Source organism: Ascaphus truei, chromosome 13, assembly GCF_040206685.1.
Source record: "Ascaphus truei isolate aAscTru1 chromosome 13, aAscTru1.hap1, whole genome shotgun sequence".
Classification (NCBI taxonomy): Eukaryota; Metazoa; Chordata; class Amphibia; order Anura; family Ascaphidae; genus Ascaphus; species Ascaphus truei.
This window is the reverse complement of record NC_134495.1, coordinates 37630546-37652757: the sequence shown is the minus strand read 5'-3', so window position 1 is coordinate 37652757 and position 22212 is coordinate 37630546. Positions and strand designations below refer to the sequence as shown.

Below are 22212 nucleotides of genomic sequence, written 5' to 3'. Positions count from 1 at the left end.
TTAGGTCCTCTAGTTGAACTAAGTTACAATCAACTATTATTGTTGAATACTGCCATAATTTGGCGAGTTTATTGTTGAGTGTGTTGTCTATTAGAATTGCTTGGGGTTTTTGTTTTGCCAATTTTACCTTTAGTATTTTTAGTATAATGAATAAAAGGTATATTTTATATTCTTTCACCATTATTACATTATCAACTTGGCCCTTGAGTGCAGTAAAAAAGGGATTCTTTTTTTCTTTTATTATTTATATGCTATATATCCCTATTGCACCTCCGTCTCTTACGCTGAGCTCAGGCAGGCTGCTACGCTACCACGCGTCCGCTCCTCTCTGCTGGGCGATGCGTGCTCATCCCCAGCAGACAGAATGACGCGATTGGAGGCGGGACTTTAAAAAAAATGTGTGTGTTTGTGATTGGCTGGCGAAGTACGCGTGACGCGTGTACAACTTCAGTTGTCTCCTTCAAGTGCAGCGGCAACCACGCTGTACTTTGCCGGCGGGGGTTGTTTTCAGTTTTAAAACTCCCACCCACCAAAGCGAAAGAGTAGCGAGCGTGCGCATGCACGAAAGCGCGCACACGTCGCATTGCAGCCTGTCTGGACTCAGCCTTAGTATAGCTGTTAAGCTGCTGCGGGAGTAATTTCCCTTCTCCTTTCCTTTAGTTAGACATAAATCAGGATTTACTTTGGGCTATTTCAATGTGTTATTGTCATCACTAAGATACACCAGTCAAGGAAAAAAATCACTAGTCTCGCCTCCCTCGTGTCACTACTGACCCCTTTCTCTTGGCCACACTGACCCACCCACTTGATCACACAGACCTGCCAATAAAGACCCCTTCCCCCTATCCCTAATGATAAAGCCCCCGGCCTCTGCTAATGATGCAGGAAGGGTGAGACTCCCCCGGCCAGGAAGGGAAATGAGGGCGTTATTATATCTCTATAATGGGGTGTGAGCGATCCTGCGCCGCACTATAGTACAGAGCAGAGCGCAGGAGAGGAGCGGGGGCAGAGAGGGGATATAGGGGGGACACTGGTGGGTAGCGCCCTGAAGGTGAGAAAAGGAGCTGTGTATGTGATGCAGAATTTGGGGGGAAGCCAGGGGGGGGAAATTAACCCCACATTTTTTAACCCGTTAAATGCATCTGAGGCTTTAAACTACTAGAATTCCTATTGCAATGTCTCTTTTGATCCTGATTATTATAACTATTCTGTGCTATCAGCTCTGAGACAAAGTCCCATCTCCTTATTCACAAGGCTCAGCAACCGCTGCAAGGATCCCAGACTTTATTTATCCCTGAGAGAGAGTTACTGGGAATATGGATGAGAAACTGCTTATGGATGTGACTAATATCTGTGATTAGAGAGAGACTCATTATACTGAGGGTTTATTAGAAATGTTTCACTTTATATTATTATTTATTTCACAATCACTGATATAAATCTGCAGGAAATGATATGAAGATCCTGTGACTGCAGCCAGAGGCCCCGCCCCCTCTCCCGCCTCTTCCTTCCCCTCTATCTCTCTATCTCCTCTACAGCTGCACACTGATTGGCTGCTACTTGACATGTGATCTGTTCCTTCCTAACAAAGAGGGAGCTTTAGTCCTGCTCTTCCAATATTATAGTATTTAAATAAGGATGAACTACAATTCCCAGAATGCATTGCGAAAAGGGCAAGGATAAGCCAATCAGTGCAGAGTTAGGCTAACCGTGCCCCTCCCCCTCATGGCTGCAGGAAGGTAATGATCTGATCTTCTGTTATTATTCACATTATATATACACAGCTATTGTAATACACAGGCACACTGTAACACTGACATACAGCAGCTATTGTAATACACAGTTACACTGTAACACTAACATATACAGCTATTGTAATACACAGACACACTGTAACACTGACATACAGCAGCTATTGTAATACACAGACACACTGTAACACTGACACACAGCAGCTATTGTAATACACAGGCACACTGTAACACTGACATACACAGCTATTGTAATACACAGACACACTGTAACACTGGCATACAGCAGCTATTGTAATACACAGACACACTGTAACACTGACATACACAGCTATTGTAATACACAGACACACTGTAACACTGACATACAGCAGCTATTGTAATACACAGGCACACTGTAACACTGACATACAGTAGCTATTGTAATACACAGACACACTGTAACACTGGCATACAGCAGCTATTGTAATGACATACAGCAGCTATTGTAATACACAGACACACTGTAACACTGACATACAGCAGCTATTGTAATACACAGACACACTGTAACACTGACATACACAGCTATTGTAATACACAGACACACTGTAACACTGGCATACAGCAGCTATTGTAATGACATACAGCAGCTATTGTAATACACAGACACACTGTAACACTGACATACAGCAGCTATTGTAATACACAGGCACACTGTAACACTGACATACACAGCTATTGTAATACACAGACACACTGTAACACTGGCATACAGCAGCTATTGTAATGACATACAGCAGCTATTGTAATACACAGACACACTGTAACACTGACATACAGCAGCTATTGTAATACACAGGCACACTGTAACACTGACATACAGTAGCTATTGTAATACGCAGACACACACTGTAACACTAACATACAGCAGCTATTGTAATACACAGACACACTGTAACACTGACATACAGCAGCTATTGTAATACACAGGCACACACTGTAACACTGACATACAGCAGCTATTGTAATACACAGGCACACACTGTAACACTGACATACAGCAGCTATTGTAATACACAGACACACACTGTAACACTGACATACAGCAGCTATTGTAATACACAGACACACTGTAACACTAACTTACAGCAGCTATTATAATGCGCAGACACACTGTAACACTGACATACACAGATTGTAATACACAGACACACACTGTAACACTGACATACACAGATTGTAATACACAGACACACTAGCACTGACATACAGCATCTATTGTAATACACAGATACAAAGTTACACTGACATACATCAGCTATTGTAATACACAGACACGCTGTAACACTGACATACAGCAGCTATTGTAATACACAGACACACACTGTAACACTGACATACAGCAGCTATTGTAATACACAGACACGCTGTAACATTTACATACAGCAGCTATTGTAATACACAGGCACACTGTAACACTGACATACAGCAGCTATTGTAATATATGCATATACTATGACCACTGTTTGCCTGTTCCAATAGGATGAGCTCAACGCGCTTCGTCGTATATACTGCAGCGACTTCTTCAGGGATTTGTGGTGTGTGTTTGTGTGTTTGTGTGTGAGATATAAACCAGTAAATAAGCCTGTCACGGGGGACGAGGTACTCACATTTATAACCGGGATCATACAGTATCACTGACCAAAGCCAATAAGTAAAATAAATTGATATTTATTCCATAGAAACGGACAACACACATTGAATTACAATAGACAGAAGAAGATACACTTACTGGGGTCTGGGGTTGACAAACTGACTTTCCTAATTGAAATAAAGTCTTTAAAACAGTCCAGTGCTGAATTGGGGACTTAGAAAATATTCCGGTTTAAAAAGTCCTACAGCGTTTTTTCCTTGCAATCTCTGCAAGGCGTCTCTGGCTCCAGTCTGACCCGTTCTTGCCCGTATGGCAAATTGGACTTCTGGAATCACTAGGGAAAACATAGAACCACATAGGAACACATGGAACACAAAAGAGAGAACAACAACAGAGAGCCTTCTAGGATTGCGACTAGCTGTCTTATACACTTTGGGACAGGTAGTCCCACAGCTTGTCCTCCAACCCATGGTGTGGGAATTTAAATCCTAGCCACTCGCACAATTTGCCAGTTTTGTGAAAGCTGGCATCTATGGCTTCAGAACAGTGAGAGAGCATGTGCACAAAACGCCATCTTTGCTCATTTACTATTCAAAGCTCCCTGCAGGCTAGGGCCGCTCTGACTGGGGAGGTGACAGTTTGCCAGGATGGTCTGCCTTTCATGACAGGACGCTGGCCCTTCACACTATCATCTTATCTAAACGGCTTTCACACCCCTAGTATCTGGTGTCACTTTGATCATGGGACTGAGGCGTAGACTGGATGGCGCCACACTATATGAGCCATAAGCCCCCCTCTGAGTCTTGCAGGACAAAACACCTGCCTGATTTACTGTAATGCATAAAGTTTAAACATATTTTAAAACACTGCTGCTTAATAAAATATACTTTTATACTCTTCTTTATTAAAATGTACTAAGTTTATTTGGTGCGGGAGATAGTTACCGTTTTCACTCTGTGTTTTTTCCACACTAGCCATATCTCGGATACTCAATAAATAAACTTCTTATTTTAATAAAAACCTGCACAGCCTTATCTTAATAAAACCCTCTCAGTTTTATTTTTGGGCTGGTGTAAACCCTTAACTCCTTATCCCCAAGTTAGGGTGACCTGGGCAAGAACTGGACAGCCCCTCCTGTTAGGGACCCTTTTGACTGTTTCAGTTACCCTTTTACTCCCTGTGCCTCCTTTGACCTTTTTGGTCTGTGCTGAAGCAGGACCTCCTAGCGGTGAGTCGCAAGAACGTTTTCATAGTAGGGTTTTGACCGGAGCACTGCGCTTCAATGTAGCCGGGAATCTAACCTGAATCTGGGTTACATTTTTGGGATCTCTAGTAACTTTAGAACCCCGCTAAATACACGCAATCTGAAAGAAGTTTCTCCGTCAAACCTACCCTGAAACTCACAGCCTAGAAACGACACTTGTCGAGTGACAACTTCAGCCCTTCTTTACCAAGACGGTCCAACACCTTAAGCAGCCGCTCTTTCATGGTCTTCCCGAAGACAATGATGTCGTCTAGGTAGACTAGACACACCCGAGGGTTCATGTATCCGATAGTTTTTTCCATCAGTAGCTGGAAGGTAGCAGGGGCCCCACATATGTCTTGGGGCATACACGTAAATTGGTAGAAACCCAGTGTCACGGTAGCATTTAGAATTTCTTCAATACGAGGGAGGTTGTATTGGTCGGGTACCTACGATTGTTCAAAGTTCGATTATCGACGCACAGTCTTACGGATCCGTTCTTCTTCCTTACCACCACTATGGGTGAGGCGTAAGGACTCATTGACTACGTCACAATCCCGGTGGTCTCCATTTTTTGCAGGTCGTTCCTTAAATCATCCACATCCCTCGGAGCGATGCGACGGGAGCGCTCACGGAAGGGAGTGGTGTCACTCAGTCTAATGGTTTGTTGGGCACTGCGACTAAAACCCACATCCATCTCACTCAAAGAAAACACCGCCCGTCGCTCATTCAGTTTGGCGGTCAATCGATCTTTCCATCCAATGAGTAACGTCGAATCTCCGAAGTTGAAGTCCAGATCGGCTGACTGTTTACTTACTGCAGCGGTGTTCACTGGTGGCATTATTTCCACAGGACTGACCGGATATATGCAGCCCAAGCTTTGTCCCGCATCAAGTTCCATCGGGAATGGGGAAATATTCTGGACATATACATAAGTTCGGAGAGGAATTTTAGTTGTCCATTCTCTCACTTCAGGTATTACCCGATATCCCCTCTGAACGTCTTCCTCTGGGGTACTCTCCAGAGAGAACAGATGATCGATCTCATCTCGATCGGGATAGCAACACCAAGAGGTCATGCGTTGTACTCCCCCTGGTAAAATGGTCGTCAGTCCGGCTTGACGGTTGTAGAGGTCCCCGTGATGCTCTAAAGCATATACCCGGTTGCATTCCTCACGCAGGACGGGATCGAGTAGGGGGTTGGCCATAGGTAGTTCGTTTGTCTCTTTCAAGTATGCCCTGATTACAGCTCGCACTGTCGGTATTTGTTCCCAGGATGATCGAGTACTGGCACTGCTCTTGAGGTTCAGGACACACCATGGCTTCTATATTCATGGGGTGTTTCTTGCCGGTGTTCAGTTGGAGTATCTCCAGCTGGACCCTTACGATCCCCTTGATGGGGTAATCTTTGTTACTTATCCCCCTCACCTTCACATGTTCCGCCTACCGCAAAGGGCAGTGTGTGAGATGCTGATCGTAGAATTTTCGGTATATTATGGTCACCTGGGATCCGGTGTCCAGTAAGGCAGCAGCATAGACCCCTTCTAGTACAATACGCACGATAGCAGATGGGTCCACCTGACTGTAAACATCCAATGTTTAGGTTCCATTGTTGGGGCTTGGTTCAGGAGGGGTTTCAGGAGACTCCGGGGAGGCCTCAGATGTGTGGACCTCTGCAATCTGTACGCGGCAGATAATTGACCTAGCGGAACTTCCCTTACTTGGAAGTTTTTTTTCTTGGTTATCCCTTTCGGGGCATTCCCTGGAGAAATGGCCCTTCTGTCCGCAGCCGTAGCAGACATCCTGTGGATCAAATCGTCCTTTGTACGTGGGTTATGGTCTCTTGGAGGTGCGGCCTTTCACTGCGGGCAACTTGGGTGTCGCCTCTTCCTCTCTGGTAGAAGATTTCTTGCCCTTTGGGTTTGATGCTCCCTGAGTGTCACTCTTGAGGATTTCCTTGGTCTTTTTGGCATCATGAAAGTGTAGCTGCACCTCATGTCTTCTGATGTGCCACAGTAATTCTATGTAGCTAGGTGGTACAGCAGTGACCGGGGCGGCCCGCATCACTAGAGCTATGGGGTGGTTAGGCAACGAACCCTTCAGTAGTTGTTTGAATCGGTACCGGTCCACTTCAGCGGCCATACAATGTTTTTGGACAGAAGATTCCCCAAGGACAGCTGGATCTTGCAGACAAAGGCAGACAAGTCTTCTTCTTTTTGGCGGAGAGCCTTGAACTGCGCCATCAGCTCGTCCTCATCGCCTTCCCCCGTATAGGACTGGGTGAGCATTTCCACCAGCTCCTGTGCCGTAACTTCTCCTTCCACTTCCCAATGCGTCCGTACCAGTTGGGAGGCAGGGGCTCGGAGACACTCAACCAATCTCTGTCTTTTGATGGCTTCGGAGCATGGCCATTCCGCTAACACCTGTAGGGTATGTTCCCGCCATGTCTCAATCCCTTCTTCTCCTGGAGGCGTCGGTAGTATTCTGGAGAAGGCTTTTAGTTTCCGGTAGTTCTGTGCTTGAGACGACATGGTTATAGCTTCTATTATTTGGGGTACAGTTATATTCAATGAAGGACCCCCAAATATCGGGCGACTATCAACTCCAGGCCCGACGCTAGAAATTGGCGGGAAACCTTTTGATGGCCTATCAGGAAAGGGTGATGGGGTTGGGCTCCCAGCCCAGCTGGTAGCTCCTTCTAAAACACTCGGGGTGAAGGAGACCGTGGGAGGATCAACCCTGTGAGGAGTACTGGTCACCCGGTGGGCAGTGGTTGGCCAAGTACTGGTAGATAGTTGTCACGGGAGCTTGTACAGGGTTATAATATACACAAATTAACTGGGTTGAATCGAATGCGACTTAGATATAATAAATATAGTTTATTCCTTGAAGGTGAACACACAAGATATACAAATAACACACAGAATATGAACACTTACGTAGGGTTTGGGGCAATAAAGCAATCAGGATCTGGATTGGCAATTCATTCAGGATACCAAACGAAGACACAAAGACACTGGGCATTGGGCTTACACTCGTTTATATGGGGTTTCAGCACTATACCTTAACATTGGGTGCCAGGTATTGGTTACCAATTACCTCCACCCAATTACCCCCTGCCACCTCACGTGGGAGCAAGGTAATACCTACCCACAGGGGTGGGCATTATTCTAATCAGGAGCTAATTTCCCTAGCCCCACTCCCAAAAGGCTGGTGTCGCCTAGTCTGCCTTTTGGGTCCCTTCACAAGAAAACCTTTGTCTTAAGGTGTGAAACACAACACTTTACCCAAGTACCCATGTCCTGGTCTTCTTTGTCCTAGAAAACTCAATGCAGGGCGGTGAGCCTTTCATACATTGGTTTCCTCAGACATCCTGAAACCCTGTGGCAATTAACATTCCTTCTGGGCCAGTGGCTTTCACGGGCTTAGAAATACCAGGGATGCAGAGTAACATTTTAATATTAAACATATATTAAAATAATCTGTTCTGTGGGTCAGAGCTGGCTGAAATTTGCCAGGTCCTCATGCCGGAGGACCCTTGCCATAGTGACCAAATATCAGCCTTCCACGACCCCCAGAACCGGAGATACCAAAACCAAGTTAAAATCCCCTATTAACTTTAATACAGGATTCTCCGCTATAGGCTAAAAGAAATCACTGCATTTCACTCTTCCATTGAAATCAATGGGCTCCGCCGCTATAGGCTTTTAATGGAGCAACTCCGCCATTGAAGTCAATGGGATAACAACATTTTTCACATTTACCCATACTCCGTCCGGTTGATCGGAGAGGGCTGGAAATTGCCATGCAGTCATGCCGGAGCAGTGACTACATGCTACCCAAATCCCAGCCCTCTGGTACTTACGGAACCGGAGTTATGGGTTTTCACTTTACACGTTTTTGGACTTGGCCGTTTCAAAGCCACGCGGCTTTCCTCCATTGAAATGCATGGGCCGGCGCCGCCATAGGATTCCAATGGGACCTCCGCTACGATTGAAGTCAATGGTAGGACCCTCATGGCCGGCGCAACCATTAATGGTCAGACCCGGTTGGGGTCGAGTGAGGGGGTTCCTAGGGTCTAGGGGCAAAAAGAATTTTATTCCGGGGTGCCCTAGAACCGAAGTTTCCCATGCCAATTGGTCGTGAACTTGACCGAGGCCTGATCAATGCTCTTTTTAGACATTGTTTCCGCTCTGCGGTTTTGCGGTCTGGCTGGCTGCCAGCTCGTTCCTGGTGGTCGGATTCGAGGAATCCCCATTGAAATGCATTACTCCATTCACTTTCAATGGGGAAACACCGATCCTTCTCTCGGGCGCCACCTGCAGGTCTTCCGTGATATCGGACCCAAATCGCCGGAATCTCCATAGGGTTACATGGAGCTCCAATGGCGACCTATGGAGAGACTGCAAAATGGAGACTGCAAAGGCGGGAAAGGGGACAAAGGGCAATAAACATGTTAATGCAATTAACCCTTTCCCTCCCGACCTTATCCCAGTGTATGTGGTTGGTACATATACTGCAAAGGTACAAAACACCAATAATTGTACCAATATACACATCTAGAAAATAAAACACTTTGTCATGAGGCAGGGGAATAAAAATACTGGGAATCCCTCTAAATGTGGGAATAGGATAACCAAGGGACATACCTTTTGGTTATGAAGCAGGGGAACATATGTATTATAAGTACATTTCTGGTTAACCTCTCACCTCCCAGACGGTGGAAGGGGGTGCCTAATAGGGGTGACCCCTTTTATTACTCGCTTGGCACCCCTCCCCCATCACAATGGTTCTTCTGGAACCGGTGCTTCGGGGTACACCAAGATGCAATCCTGTTGGGAGGGCCCTGGTAGATTTAATACGCGGGGGACAGTCTCTGAGCATATGTCATGCTCGGCGGCCAGGAGATAGGTAGTCTACCGGCTGTCAGCATCAGGGTTTAAGTCTACCAACCTGGCTGTGGCCAGATCTGGACAGTTCCTTATTTGCGTGCGTACAGTGAATGCAGATGTGAAATTGGATACTCCCGCCACTGCAACCACATGCCTTGGGGGATACATGGCGCGCTAAGGTCCAATCATGGACCTCTTGCTTTGATGGCACGGACATGATGGAAGATTTGGATGAACAATTTCACACAAAAATAGAATAGCGCACCCCAGGTCGTAATCTCAGCGGCTCCTCCAAATGTAACACTGTTTCCTCCTGAACACAGAAGTTACTAATTATGTATTTACCTGTGTGTCCCTGCACGGAGAGCGTGGGGTACATATATATAATCACAATATCTCGTGGTGCAACGCCTCCACCTGGGAGGGATCCCAATGGAGCGGGAGGAGTCCCTCACAGGACACAACACAATAATACTCACTGGTATAAACAGAACGGTCTTTACTGAACACATGCACATATACATATACATATACATATAATAATACTGAGTTAAGTTATGGTGAGTAAAAAAAGTGACAAAAACCCTAATTTCCCAGAATCCCTTGCTGCAGTGGAAGTGCTGTGCGCTGGGTTATAATGGTGAAAGGCGGGGTTGCAGACCTGCCTAAGACATGCAAATGAGCATACAGTATATTTACATTTGCTATATGCTTTGCTGTGGAGGGTTTTTGTCACTTTTTTTACACACCATAACTTAACTCAGTATGGTAAACCCCATCCTTTCGCTTCATTGCATAGCCAGTTAACCAACCCCACACTGATGAGACACATTAAGGTCGAAACAGCTGTCTGTGGGTGGGTTTTCTAGCTATGCATCTTAACCCTGGCTGTGCTCAAAGCTGTGACCATGCAGCAAGCTTAAGCATATAGGGAACCATGTATAAAATGTTTTTTGAAGCAAAAAGTGGCACTGTGTGCTCATTTGCATGTTATTCCCCAGAATCCTTTGCTGCAGTGGAAGTGCTGTGTGCTGGGTGATAATGGTGAATGGCGGGGTTGCAGACCTGCCTAAGACATGCAAATGAGCATACAGTATATTTACATTTGCTATAATCCTTCCCCACGCAGATCGCCCCACGCTGGGCTCCCCCTGATCCCCCCCACGCTGGGCTCCCCCTGATCCCCCCCACGCTGGGCTCCCCCTGATCCCCCCACGCTGGGCTCCCCCTGATCCCCCCTACACTGGGCTCCCCCTGATCCCCTTACACTGGGATCCCCCTGATCCCTCCCCACGCTGGGCTCACCTGATCCCCCCCACGCTGTGCACCCCCTGATCCCCCAGATCCCCCACGCTGGGCTCCCCCTGATCCCCCATGCAGGGATCCCCCTGATCCCCCCTGCTGGGTTCCTCCATGCTGGGATCCCCCACGCTGGGATCCCCCATGCTGGGCTCCCCCTGATCTCCCATGCGGGTATCCCCCACACTGGGCTCCCCCTGATCCCCCATGCAGGGATCCCACACGCTGGGCTCCCCCTGATCCCCCACACTGGGCTCCCCCTGATCCTCCACGCTGGGCTCCCCCTGATCCCCCACGCTGGGCTCCCCAAGATCCCTCATGAAGGGATCCCCCACACTTGGATCCCCCTGATCCCCCATGCAGGGATCCCCCACGCTGGGCTCCCCCTGATCCCCCACGCTGGGATCCCCCTCTGGGGAATTTATACATTTCGCACGCTGAGCCCACGAGAGCAGTCAGGACCAGGAAGAGCTAGGGGTAGGAGGTAAATGCAGGGGTCTGTGACCCACTGCATTAGGCCAGCAGCCCCCTAGGCCTCAGTTAGGTCCTGAGCCATATACCAGCTTGTTGTGCTATAGGGAGAGGCCCTAGGTAGGGACTCTGCCCCATTATCTGTTTGGTAATCAGGGACACAGTGCTGCGCAGCGATGCAAGGTGGGTTCTGGGATCAGAACGCCACCAAAGACACAGAGACTTACGGTGATATTATCCACACCGGAATTCACCCCACGCAGTGGCGGATGACGACGTCGGACCGGACGGAGTCCCTGTCGTAGTCTGCGGAACCCGGGTGCAGGAGCCCTGGGCAGGTATCATTCTACAAGTGCACCAACACTGAACAGCAACGCAAGAATCACACCTAAAGGGTGGGGGTACCACTTGGGGACATTACGTGGTAGAGTGGCCAAGGGCCCTGAACACCTCATCCTGGCCCCCATAATCTCACCTCATCCTGGCCCCCCATCATCTCATCCTGGCCCCCCCATCATCTCATCCTGGCCCCCCCCATCTCCTCATCCTGCCCCCCCATCACCTCATCCTGGCCCCCCATCACCTCATCCTGCCCCCCATTCCCTCACCACATCCTGGCCCCCCCATCACCTCATCCTTCCTCACCTCACCTCATCCTAGCCCCCCATCACCTCAACTTTCCCCCCCCATTCTGGCCCCCCAAATTGTGTTCTTGCCTTATTTCCAGGAAGAACAGAGACTTATTTGGGCTCCGCCCCCACTGTCCTCTGATTTGCTGCCTGCTCCTCCAATCAGGGACAGGCTGCACAGACACTCTCACAGTGCTCCTGACTGTGCCTGGCCACCATCCGCAGCCCGCCTCCAGTCTCAGTACCAGGCCAGCACTTCCAGCCCTCCGCCTTTGCGCTGCCCTCGTGCTTGCACTGCCAGGCCTTCGCCGCAAAAATGGTAATATCGGACACATACGTGTCTGGTATTACCTCCGATTTTATACCGGACAGGCATCGGAATTACCGGCCTGTATGGTTCAAAACCGGACACCTGGCAACCCTAGTAGTGGGGCGGGGCCTTCTGCGCATGCACAAAGTACATTGGCCGCTTCAGCGCATGCGCGGAGTATGGCGGCCGTTTCTGCATGCGCAGTAGGTGATGGCTGTTACTGCACATGCGGACGTAAAGGAGGGTGGTATTGCACATGCATTATGTACAATATTGGCTTCTGCGCATGCGCGACGCGCCCTACAACCTCTGTGTTGCCTAGAACGGTGAGTTATGTGCATCTGCGCGCCCATCAGTACCATGACGTCACATTAGCTATGCTTTTCCGTTTCCCATCAAAACTCTATTGGTGCCAGCAAAGAAGTTTCACTTCAAAATGGGACCCATTTTATTTTTTTGTCATGCCTTTCAAAAAAATCTGAAGATTTTCATGAAAAATGTTATGTGAGCATTTATAGGTATGTCATAGTGTATGATTACATTTAATAATTATTTGATCATATTTAGTTGATTATTTGGCATTGGTGATAGCATGATGACCTTATAGTTACAAAATGGTCTTCAGTGAAGAAGATAAACATATTATAAAGTGCTGGAGACAGAGCAAGAATTATTGTCCAAAATGCTTCCATAAAATGGATCCTGCTAAAGGATGGTTACTAGGAGGACTGAAAAGGTTACGCAACAATGTAACATTTAGGATCAACGCTGTCCCTCCCACTGCAGGGTGACACAGACATGACCCCCAGTCCCTCACATCTGTCCTGCCCACTGCAGGGTGACACTGACAGAAAGGAGGAACATTTTTATCCTTTTCTGTCACTGCAGGGAAACAATTACATCTCTCTGTCTCCCCCTGTGTAGGATGATATTACTGTGAAGAAAGTATAATATAAATCACTAACTGCAGAGGTCACCACGTTGTGAAACACTTCCACAAGAACCAGAGCCCATTCCTGGTGCATCTGAATATCTCACTGATGATGAACAAGGACAAGAAGCAGATGACTGAGAGGATCTTGAATCACACCCTGGAGATTATCTACCTGCTGACTGGAGAGGTGAGGGCTGCTGGAGAAAGTCATAATGACACCCCTCTTATCTCCCTCACTACAACAGGGACATGCAGAGCGTTAATATGGGAGGTGTTTGAGAAGCAATATCCAGGGACACATGTATTTAGAGAAAGCAAGACCCCAAGGACAGGCAAGATGTTTGGTTATATGGTGAGCCCAGGACCACATAAGGACATGATTGGGCAGCAGGAGAGCACAGTCAGATAGGATCAGGGAAGGATGTAGTTTGGCAGAGGGGACTGATCCAGTGATTGAATGTACTTGATTCCAGGAAGAGACATGTTTGTGCAGAGGGAGAGCCTGGGCCCACTACATATATTATACAATGGATGTTTGTGTCTGTGCTACATTATTCTGTAATATCCACAGTGTCAGAAGTCCTGTAATGATTACTTATACGTTTCAATGTGATGTTTGTACAATCCATGATCTTTGTGCTCATAGAGGCACAGGGGAGTCAGTGAGTTTGGGGCAGACACGTCAGTGATACAATAGACAGAATTGGTGGGGAGGGCCCCGAATAGATTGAGTATAGAGCTGTTAACAAGAGACGTGTCCCTCTTACTGCAAAGCAACAAATCTGCAGGAACATGAGACATAGCAACTGCTGTCTCTTACTCTGCACAGTGATATTTATTACTGTCTCTAAATATGTAGGATTATATTGTTGTGAAGAAGCCCGGTGAGCATGTCACAGACAGCAGCAGTCCCTGTGTGCCAGAAATATTCTGCAGAACCCAGAAACCCATCATGGAGAATCCATCTAACTCCCTGATACATGAGAGAAACAATGACAAGAAGCTGATGTCTGAGAAGATGCTGGAACACACCAACATCATCACTCACCTGCTGACTGGAGAGGTGAGGGCTGCTGGGCAGCGTTAGATATTACCTCCTTTCTGTCTTCAATCAGCCTTTTCCTGAGCAAACTTTGTTCTATGTATCTGTATTTTCCTCTCTGCCTTGCTCATCTGACTTTCAATATGGAAAAGATTCTTAAATTACCAATTATTATATCTGGATACTGAGTGGGGGATTCTCTGTGTTTCAGGTACCTGTAAAGTGTGATGATGTTGCTGTGTATTTCTCCATGGAGGAGTGGGAGTATTTAGAAGGACACAAGGAGCGTTACAAGGACGTGATGATGGAGAGTCACCAGAACCTCAGCTCACTGGGTAAGAGGAGGTTTTCTGTTATTCTAATAGAGATGTCAGTCATGTTTGGATCCAGCAAACAGGAGCTCAAGTAACACTTTGTGTTTTTGTTGTGAGGTTTATGTCAGGAACAAGAAACAAGTTACAGAGCCGGGCAACCAGAGGCTCATCTCAGTCACTCAGGACGGGATATTTTAGAGCAGAGTTTCTCAACTTTTTTTTCTGTCGACGCCCCCTATTCATAATGCTCCGTTGCCGGACTCCCTTACAGTAGTGCGAACAGGGGACACACAGAACAGACCACTACACACACACGACAGACCGCTACACACACACACACACATAAATAAGACAGTCATAGAAAAAAATACAGACAGATACACACCATATAGTGAACAGATACAGAACGGAGACAGATACACACACCACTGGAGGAAAGATACACATAGTAAAGACAGACACACACAGTACAGATACACATAGACACACACACAACAACATATCAGATACAAACACACACTACAGGAGAACAGATACACACACCTGCCATATGAGAACAGATACACACAGGACAGACATACACTCACCACAGGAGAACAGATACACAGTAAAGACAGACAGACACACACACACACACACACACGCCACAGGACAACAGATACAAAGAGGACAGACGCACCCACACATGACAGACAGACACACAAGTCACAGGAGACTAGATATGCACAGGACAAGATAATATATACACACACAGGAACAGATACACACACACACACAAGAAAATACACACAGTGGAGAATAGGTACACAAAAGACACAGACATATCACAGATCAGATACTCAGATACACAGGACAGAAACAGATACTACAGGAGAACAGGTACAAACACACACACACACACACGACAGAAAGACACACAGGACAGAAAGACACACACAGGACTGAGACACACACGAGAACAGATATACATAGATACACACAAAGGAGAACAGAGACATACATACATAGACCACAAGTCAGATACACACAACGCAGGAGAACTGATACATACGCTGTCATGATAGCAGCTGCCAGGCTTGTAATAAAGGGGTCACACCCAGCCGGCAGTCCCTGCAATCATGTGGGACACGAGGGGTTAATGGGATCTGTGTATATGTTGAGCTGCATTCCCCCGCTTCAGCAGAATTGTCCCAGGTCTTAGATGTATTTCCCCAGCAGTACAGGCATACCCCACATTAACGTACACAATGGGACCGGAGCATGTATGTAAAGTGAAAATATACTTAAAGTGAAGCACTACCTTTTTTCCACTTATCGATGCATGTACTGTACTGCAATCGTCATATACGTGCAGAACTGATGTAAATAACGCATGTGTAACAGGCTCTATATTCTCCCTGCTTGTGCACAGCTTCGGTACAGGTAGGGAGCCGGTATTGCTGATCAGGACGTGCTGACAGGCGCATGTGTGAGCTGCCGTTTGACTATTGGGCGATTATGTACTTAGTCGCGAGTGTACTTAAAGTGAATGTCCTTAAACCGGGGTATGCCTGTACTGTGTGTTAATTGCTATGTAATGTATTAACATGGTTAGAGGGGGAGAATGGTATTGTATCCCTGACAATGGATAAAGTGTAAACATTATAACTTTTGCTATATACATGCTACGAAGGTGATATTTGGACACAAGTTAAATCCCACCTTTAGCAGGCGGCCCAGGGATTGTTAACCCCTTCATACTGATAGAAAGTATGATTTCACCATGTAATAGTTTATGCCATATTTTTATTCAGAACGGCAGTGCGAGTTACATGAGTCCTCTGATGTGTTAATGAGGCAATCGAGGCGAGTCATTGCGGAGATAGGGGTTAACCGTGTATAGAATCCTATCTCCGTATGTGTTTATACTAGAAAGGTGAGATCTGGATATGTTTTACTATGCCAAGAACACACGTCGCATACATATCGTTAATCTGATCACTACCTGGGAAATATAGTTATGAGTTAGCTCTGGTTTTCCTATAAGTTTGGATATAGGTTTGAAAGCTTGCCAGATGGCAGCTTTGATATGTAATTGTACAATCAAAGGAAGCTCCTTGAAAGGCTTTGTGATGTACGTTACTCCTCCGGTACCCTGTAGAGAAGTTAGCCAGAGGTGAGAAAGACCTGTACATCAATGGAGGTGACTCGCCCTCATTGCATATGAAGCCAGATATCACAGATGGATACTAACCATTGTGACCTGTTACATGTAACACCCTACAGGAAGGGTCTCAGCCCCAATAAGCATTTTACCAGCCTCTTGTCATATTATTTTTATAAATGGGCTGGCCAAGTAGGACCAGTGTAGGGGTGTATTAATGAGGGGCTGGGTAAACCCTGCTTCTTGCTTTACCTGTCAACCTGTGATTGGGACAAGGTAATTGTTCACCAATAACTGAACTGCCATGTTAGGAATGGGGTCCTGCCTCTATATAATTGCTTGCACCCCTTATTCCTGTGCTTGTCGTGACTGTAACAACTAATGAGTTGCTATTCGACTGAATATCTCATTATCCAACCCCAGTAAGTGTAAATATTTCTGTAATGTTATTTGTTTGATGTACTGTATTGTCTGTTCTGCTCATAAGAAATAAACTCATTCAGTTTACTATATCCTAATCTTGTTCAATCTGGCCCGGTTATTATATATAAGTTCTGTTCTCTCGTGACATACGCTCACACACACACGCACGCAAGAAAAGATACAGACAGACACAGGACAGGAGAATCGATACACCCAGGACAGACAGGCGTTCACACACATACGAGAAAAGACACCGACACAGTATAACAAATACGCACAGACAGAGACACACAGGAGATAACGTGGCAACATATTCTGTAGCGCTGCTGTACAATAGGGTTGGAGGACGAAAACCATAAAATTAGCATAAACATACATTGTTACAGATTGTAAGGAGCTTACAATGTATGAGGAAGGATAAGTGGAAACATAAGGTACAGGGGGATAAGAAGGTTGGTGTGTGTTGGATAGCTGCTTGTTAATTGAAGGAGTTGGCGTTGGAGAAGTGGGATTATGCTGAGGTAGAGCTGTGACAGTAGATAATGTGTGAAGATGGAAATGCTTCAATCTACTTCTGAAATGTTTTATCCAAGACCAATAACAGAGAAACTGTAACAGCAGCAAATAGCTGACACCCTTTGCCCGCCCTTTTGCCTCACCTTTGGCAGGAGTGAAATTCGCTGCACATCACACAGACCCCTACAGCATGCAGGAGGGAGAGGCCGACAAACTCCAGGTCTTTGAAGTTTTGTCTCTTTTCCTTATGATTTTAACCCTGTCTGTTCTGGGTTAGTGGACAGGAGCAGGGAAGGCATATTGGAGAGACTCTCTTAGGGAGCCAACTTTGGCTCGACAGGTGTTATGTCCAAGAGAATCTGCGGTAGAGTGAACGTACACATGCTCCTGATGCCACCTCCTGATTGACTACATTACCAAGCAGTAGCCAGAATAGAGGAAACTGCCCAGCCCCCTAACAACTGCCCTGTTCCTCCCTGTTCCACATCCTTTTGATCATCCCATGGCTCCCCAGGGTGCGCTAATCCCCTGTGGAGAAACTCTGTTTTAGAGAATCCCAATAACTCTGTCTGGGTTTCTCTAATCTGCCCCTCAATATCACTAGAGTTCTCCTGGAGGCATTTCACATGCCAGACACAGGTACCTTTTACCACTATGTCACATTCAAGGGAATAAGATGAAAAAGGAGGGATTGAAATACTCTTAATCACCCATTTATATCAAAATATAAACATACAAAAAAATATGAATATTATTTCCCATCACCGTAGGTTTGTGAAATGTTTAACTCCAGTGGCATTTACAGCACACAAATGCATTGTCGGTGGTTCTCTTGCAGTATACATTCTTATCTGATTCCTACCACAAGGATTCAGGATATCAATTCTGTTTGACACCAACTCTGGTCCCTTGTATTTGATGTGGCCTACAATGCACCATTTCTGACGGTCATTTATACATCTGGAACATTTTTATTTAGCTCGGCTAACTTAAACCACAGTGTTCCAGGAAGGACTAGACATTTTCAGTTATAACCTACTTCAATAGATTTGCAGAAAATCGCAATGTAAAAAGTAAAGTAACCCCTAAGTTGCTTTCAATTTTGCCACAGTACTTCTTTAGCTTACAGTATATTTCAATGGAAATTTGGGACGTGTTTTATACTAATTGAAATGTTCAACCACTAATTTTAAATTATGTTTATTCTATTTATTAACTTCTTTTCACACAGTGCATTTGTTTCCAACAGATAAATCCATGAGCAGAAGTACACCTGCAGGATTTCACACTCCTCTTTGCTCACCAGATCGTGTAAATGAAGATAACCGTGTTGTTAAAAATGATAAAGGAGCAAATTATTTGAGGCAAAATAAACCAAGTAAGAGACAAAGAAAAGCTTTGAGAATTATGCCTAAGAAATCAGGCTCACGTGAAGAAGAAAATCCCACAGTCTCCAACATTTATATTCTCAGAGAACATACAGAGACTGAATATTCATCTACTGATATTGAGAAGTGGGACAAAGGAAAGTCTAATGCACAGAACATTCACAAAAATACATCAGTAATGAAGTATAAGTGCAGTGAATGTGGTCAAAACTTTAATAATAAATCATATTATACAATTCACCAAAGAACACACATTACAGAAAGACTGTATAAGTGCTGGGAATGTCAGAAATGCTTTACTAGTAACTCAGCTCTTGTTAAACATCAGACAATTCACGAGGGAGTGAAGTTGTTTCCTTGCTCTGAATGTGGGAAGCACTTCTCTCATAAATCATATCTTTTTAGACATCAGAGAATTCACAGAGCAAAAAAACTATTTTCTTGCTCTAAATGTGGGAAATGTTTTTCCAAGAATTCAAATCTTGTTATTCATCAGAGAATTCACACAGGAGAAAGACAATTTCTTTGCTCCGAATGTGGGAATTTGTTTTCTCAAAAGTCAGATCTTGTTATTCATCAGAGAAGTCATACAGGAGAGAAGCCATTTGTTTGCACTGAATGTGGGAAATGTTTTTCCCAGAAGTCAAATCTGGGTATACATCAGAGAATTCACACAGGAGATAGACCATTTGTTTGCTCTGAATGTGGGAAATGTTTTTCCAATAACTCAACTTTTGTTACGCATCAGAGAGTTCACACAGGAGATAAACCATTTGTTTGCTCTGAATGTGGGAAATGCTTTTCCAGGAACCCAGATCTTGTTAGACATCAGATAATTCATACAGGAGAGAGACCCTTTGTTTGCTCTGAATGTGGGAAATGTTTTTCCAGGAACGCAGATCTTGTTAGACATCAGATAATTCATACAGGAGAGAGACCCTTTGTTTGCACTGAATGTGGGAAAAGTTTTTCCCAAAGCTCAACTCTTGTTACACATCAGAAAATTCACACAAAAAAGAGACTAATTGCTCCCAACATGGAAAATGTTTTACCCAAAGTTCAGAGCCTGTTAAACATCAGAGGCACCACAGAAAACAATATATAGCATTAAAAATGTCACTGGAATAGTCATGGATTTTTGCTCTCAGGAAGTTAAAGTCATCAAGATCCTTATGTGATGGAAGAGGCCCTTAAATAAAGGTTATACCCAGCCTGGGGCCTCTTTGTCCATCAGGTACCTTCATTTTGGAGTGAAATAGAAGTTAAAATGTATTTACAATAGGGTATATGTTTTTCAGTAGACAGTATACCCTCCCCCAAATGACATCCACCAAAGCCCCCCTGCAGTGTTTCCTCTGTCCTGTACATGACCACTGCCATTTGCTGCATGACACCTGCTGAGATGGGGCCTTCGATGCTTGCTAGATCTTAGACAAAGTGGCACCCTTGGTTTGGGAATCATTAACCCCTTCCGGTCTGGATTCACTCTTATTTTTACATTTGTGCGGACAAGCCCTGAGTATGTTTGAAGATTATCAACTGCCCCAAATATCCCTGTAGATCCAAAAATCCCATAAGGAACAATGGGACAGAACATCTTTAAAATGCCCTTCCTGGCAGTTTTGCTTTTAGCCTCACATGGGGAAGCCATTTACATGCTGTGTTGTCTCTCCTTGGAGACGCAGGACCATGCAATAATCCCCCCTGCCTCTGCACCAAGCCTTATGTCCCCAAGGATTGTAATTTGTTTTATACTGTGAGCTGTAGGGACTTTTACTAGTCTCCCATTTATTTTACTGCTGATTGCTAATGTATTGTATGTTAACCATTTATGTGCTGTACCACTCTTTATTAAATCTTTTGTCCTGACTGAGTGTCAGCCCATGTGGTTCTTGGTACTTGGTTAGTCTGTTGCATACTGTATTGTGTGGTATCGGCTACTCTGCTTACTGAGAGCCCTGTGACTCTGGCAGTGGCTTGAGTCTCCAGTAACCACTGAGGGATAGTATATACACCCTGGGGCAACTACCCCCATCACCCACCCCCTCTACGCCTAACAAACCTTGCCCCCACCACACACTGTATTGGGCAATAGCCCTATTAGCTTTAAACCCCAATCAGAGTGGCTACCGTCTCTCCCTACAAAGGTCTATATCTCCAGAATCAGGGGGTCTTCTGAGGTGAAATTAATGAGATTCACCTCAGTTGACCCCTGCTTTAATACAGTATAGAATTTTTTTTTTTTTTAATGTCCTGCCCCTTGATGACACAGATGCCCGGATATGGTCCTCTAGTGTTCCCCCTCATAACATGAAGGCCCATATTCAGGCATTTATGTCATTGAGGGGCAGGAAAGACCGGAGTCTGTAAGAGCTGCTCTGGTGAGACACAAAGAGAGGTTTTCTCTCTGGGACTCCTCTGCGCAGCTTTTACAGACTGTCTGGCCCAGGACAAGAAACACCTCTTTAATCCTACCGGGCTGCAAAATTTACTGGATTTAATGGATTTGAGCCTGTTGATCTGTGGCCACTGAGGCAGTAAGTCTCGCTACATCTGTAAATTCTCTACATGGCTTATTCATGATCATCATAAATGTTTATGCTCCCAACAAAAATAGCTTCACATTCTTTGAAAATGTCTTGGCCTCTCTGGATTTAGTTACAGAAGGGAAGGTGATTTAAGGAGGAGACTTTAACCTGGCCCCTAAGGCACCTCTAGATAGATTTCCCTGGAATGTGAGTTACAGAAAGCATGATACTATAACCCTTCACAGATGAGGAAGAAATCTAAATCTAGTTGACATCTGGAGAGAGAAATACCCACTATCAAGAAACTACACATTGTATTCTGCACCCCATAAATCGTACTCAGTGATAGATCTTATATTCACGGATCCTAACTTGGTAACTAAGATAACACAAGCTAAATAAATGTAACTTCGGTCGAGATTAAGACAACCTAAGCGCTCACACTAAGCCTATCTCCTGGAGGCTAAATGAATCATTTTTTAAAATAGCAGAGATTCTGACAGAGTTCGATTCAGATTTTTCAGCAGAATTAAGACTTCCTTGACCACATTATTGGAGGCCCATAAGGCAGTAATTAGAGGCAAATGTATTAGTATAGCATCCCATAGAAAACAAGCTAGACATGAAAAGAATTGGTTCCCTAAAAAATAAAATCTATAAACTAGAACAAGAGCATAAACACAGCCTAAATTAA

The 22212-nt window shown here is 45.3% G+C and overlaps 1 protein-coding gene across 1 annotated transcript; it reads left to right on the top strand.

Annotated features, from left to right (window-relative positions):
* The first annotated feature begins 1468 nt into the window (after positions 1 to 1468).
* Positions 1469 to 21607, top strand: LOC142465255 (uncharacterized). The gene is made up of 5 exons (XM_075569259.1): positions 1469 to 1739; positions 13155 to 13351; positions 14024 to 14227; positions 14418 to 14541; positions 18834 to 21607. The coding sequence occupies exons 2-5, from the start codon at positions 13271 to 13273 to the stop codon at positions 20093 to 20095; spliced, it is 1671 nt and encodes a 556-aa protein (XP_075425374.1). The 5' UTR covers positions 1469 to 1739; positions 13155 to 13270; the 3' UTR covers positions 20096 to 21607.
* Positions 21608 to 22212: the final 605 nt, after the last annotated feature.

What these genes read in the sequence shown, in the direction of transcription:
- LOC142465255 (XM_075569259.1), top strand. Translation starts at nt 13,271, where the DNA reads ATGATGAACAAGGACAAGAAGCAGATGACTGAGAGGATCTTGAATCAC. An exon ending in TCTACCTGCTGACTGGAGAG is followed by an intron (nt 13,352 to 14,023) that starts GTGAGGGCTGCT and finishes CTAAATATGTAG; the next exon opens with GATTATATTGTTGTGAAGAA. An exon ending in CTCACCTGCTGACTGGAGAG is followed by an intron (nt 14,228 to 14,417) that starts GTGAGGGCTGCT and finishes TCTGTGTTTCAG; the next exon opens with GTACCTGTAAAGTGTGATGA.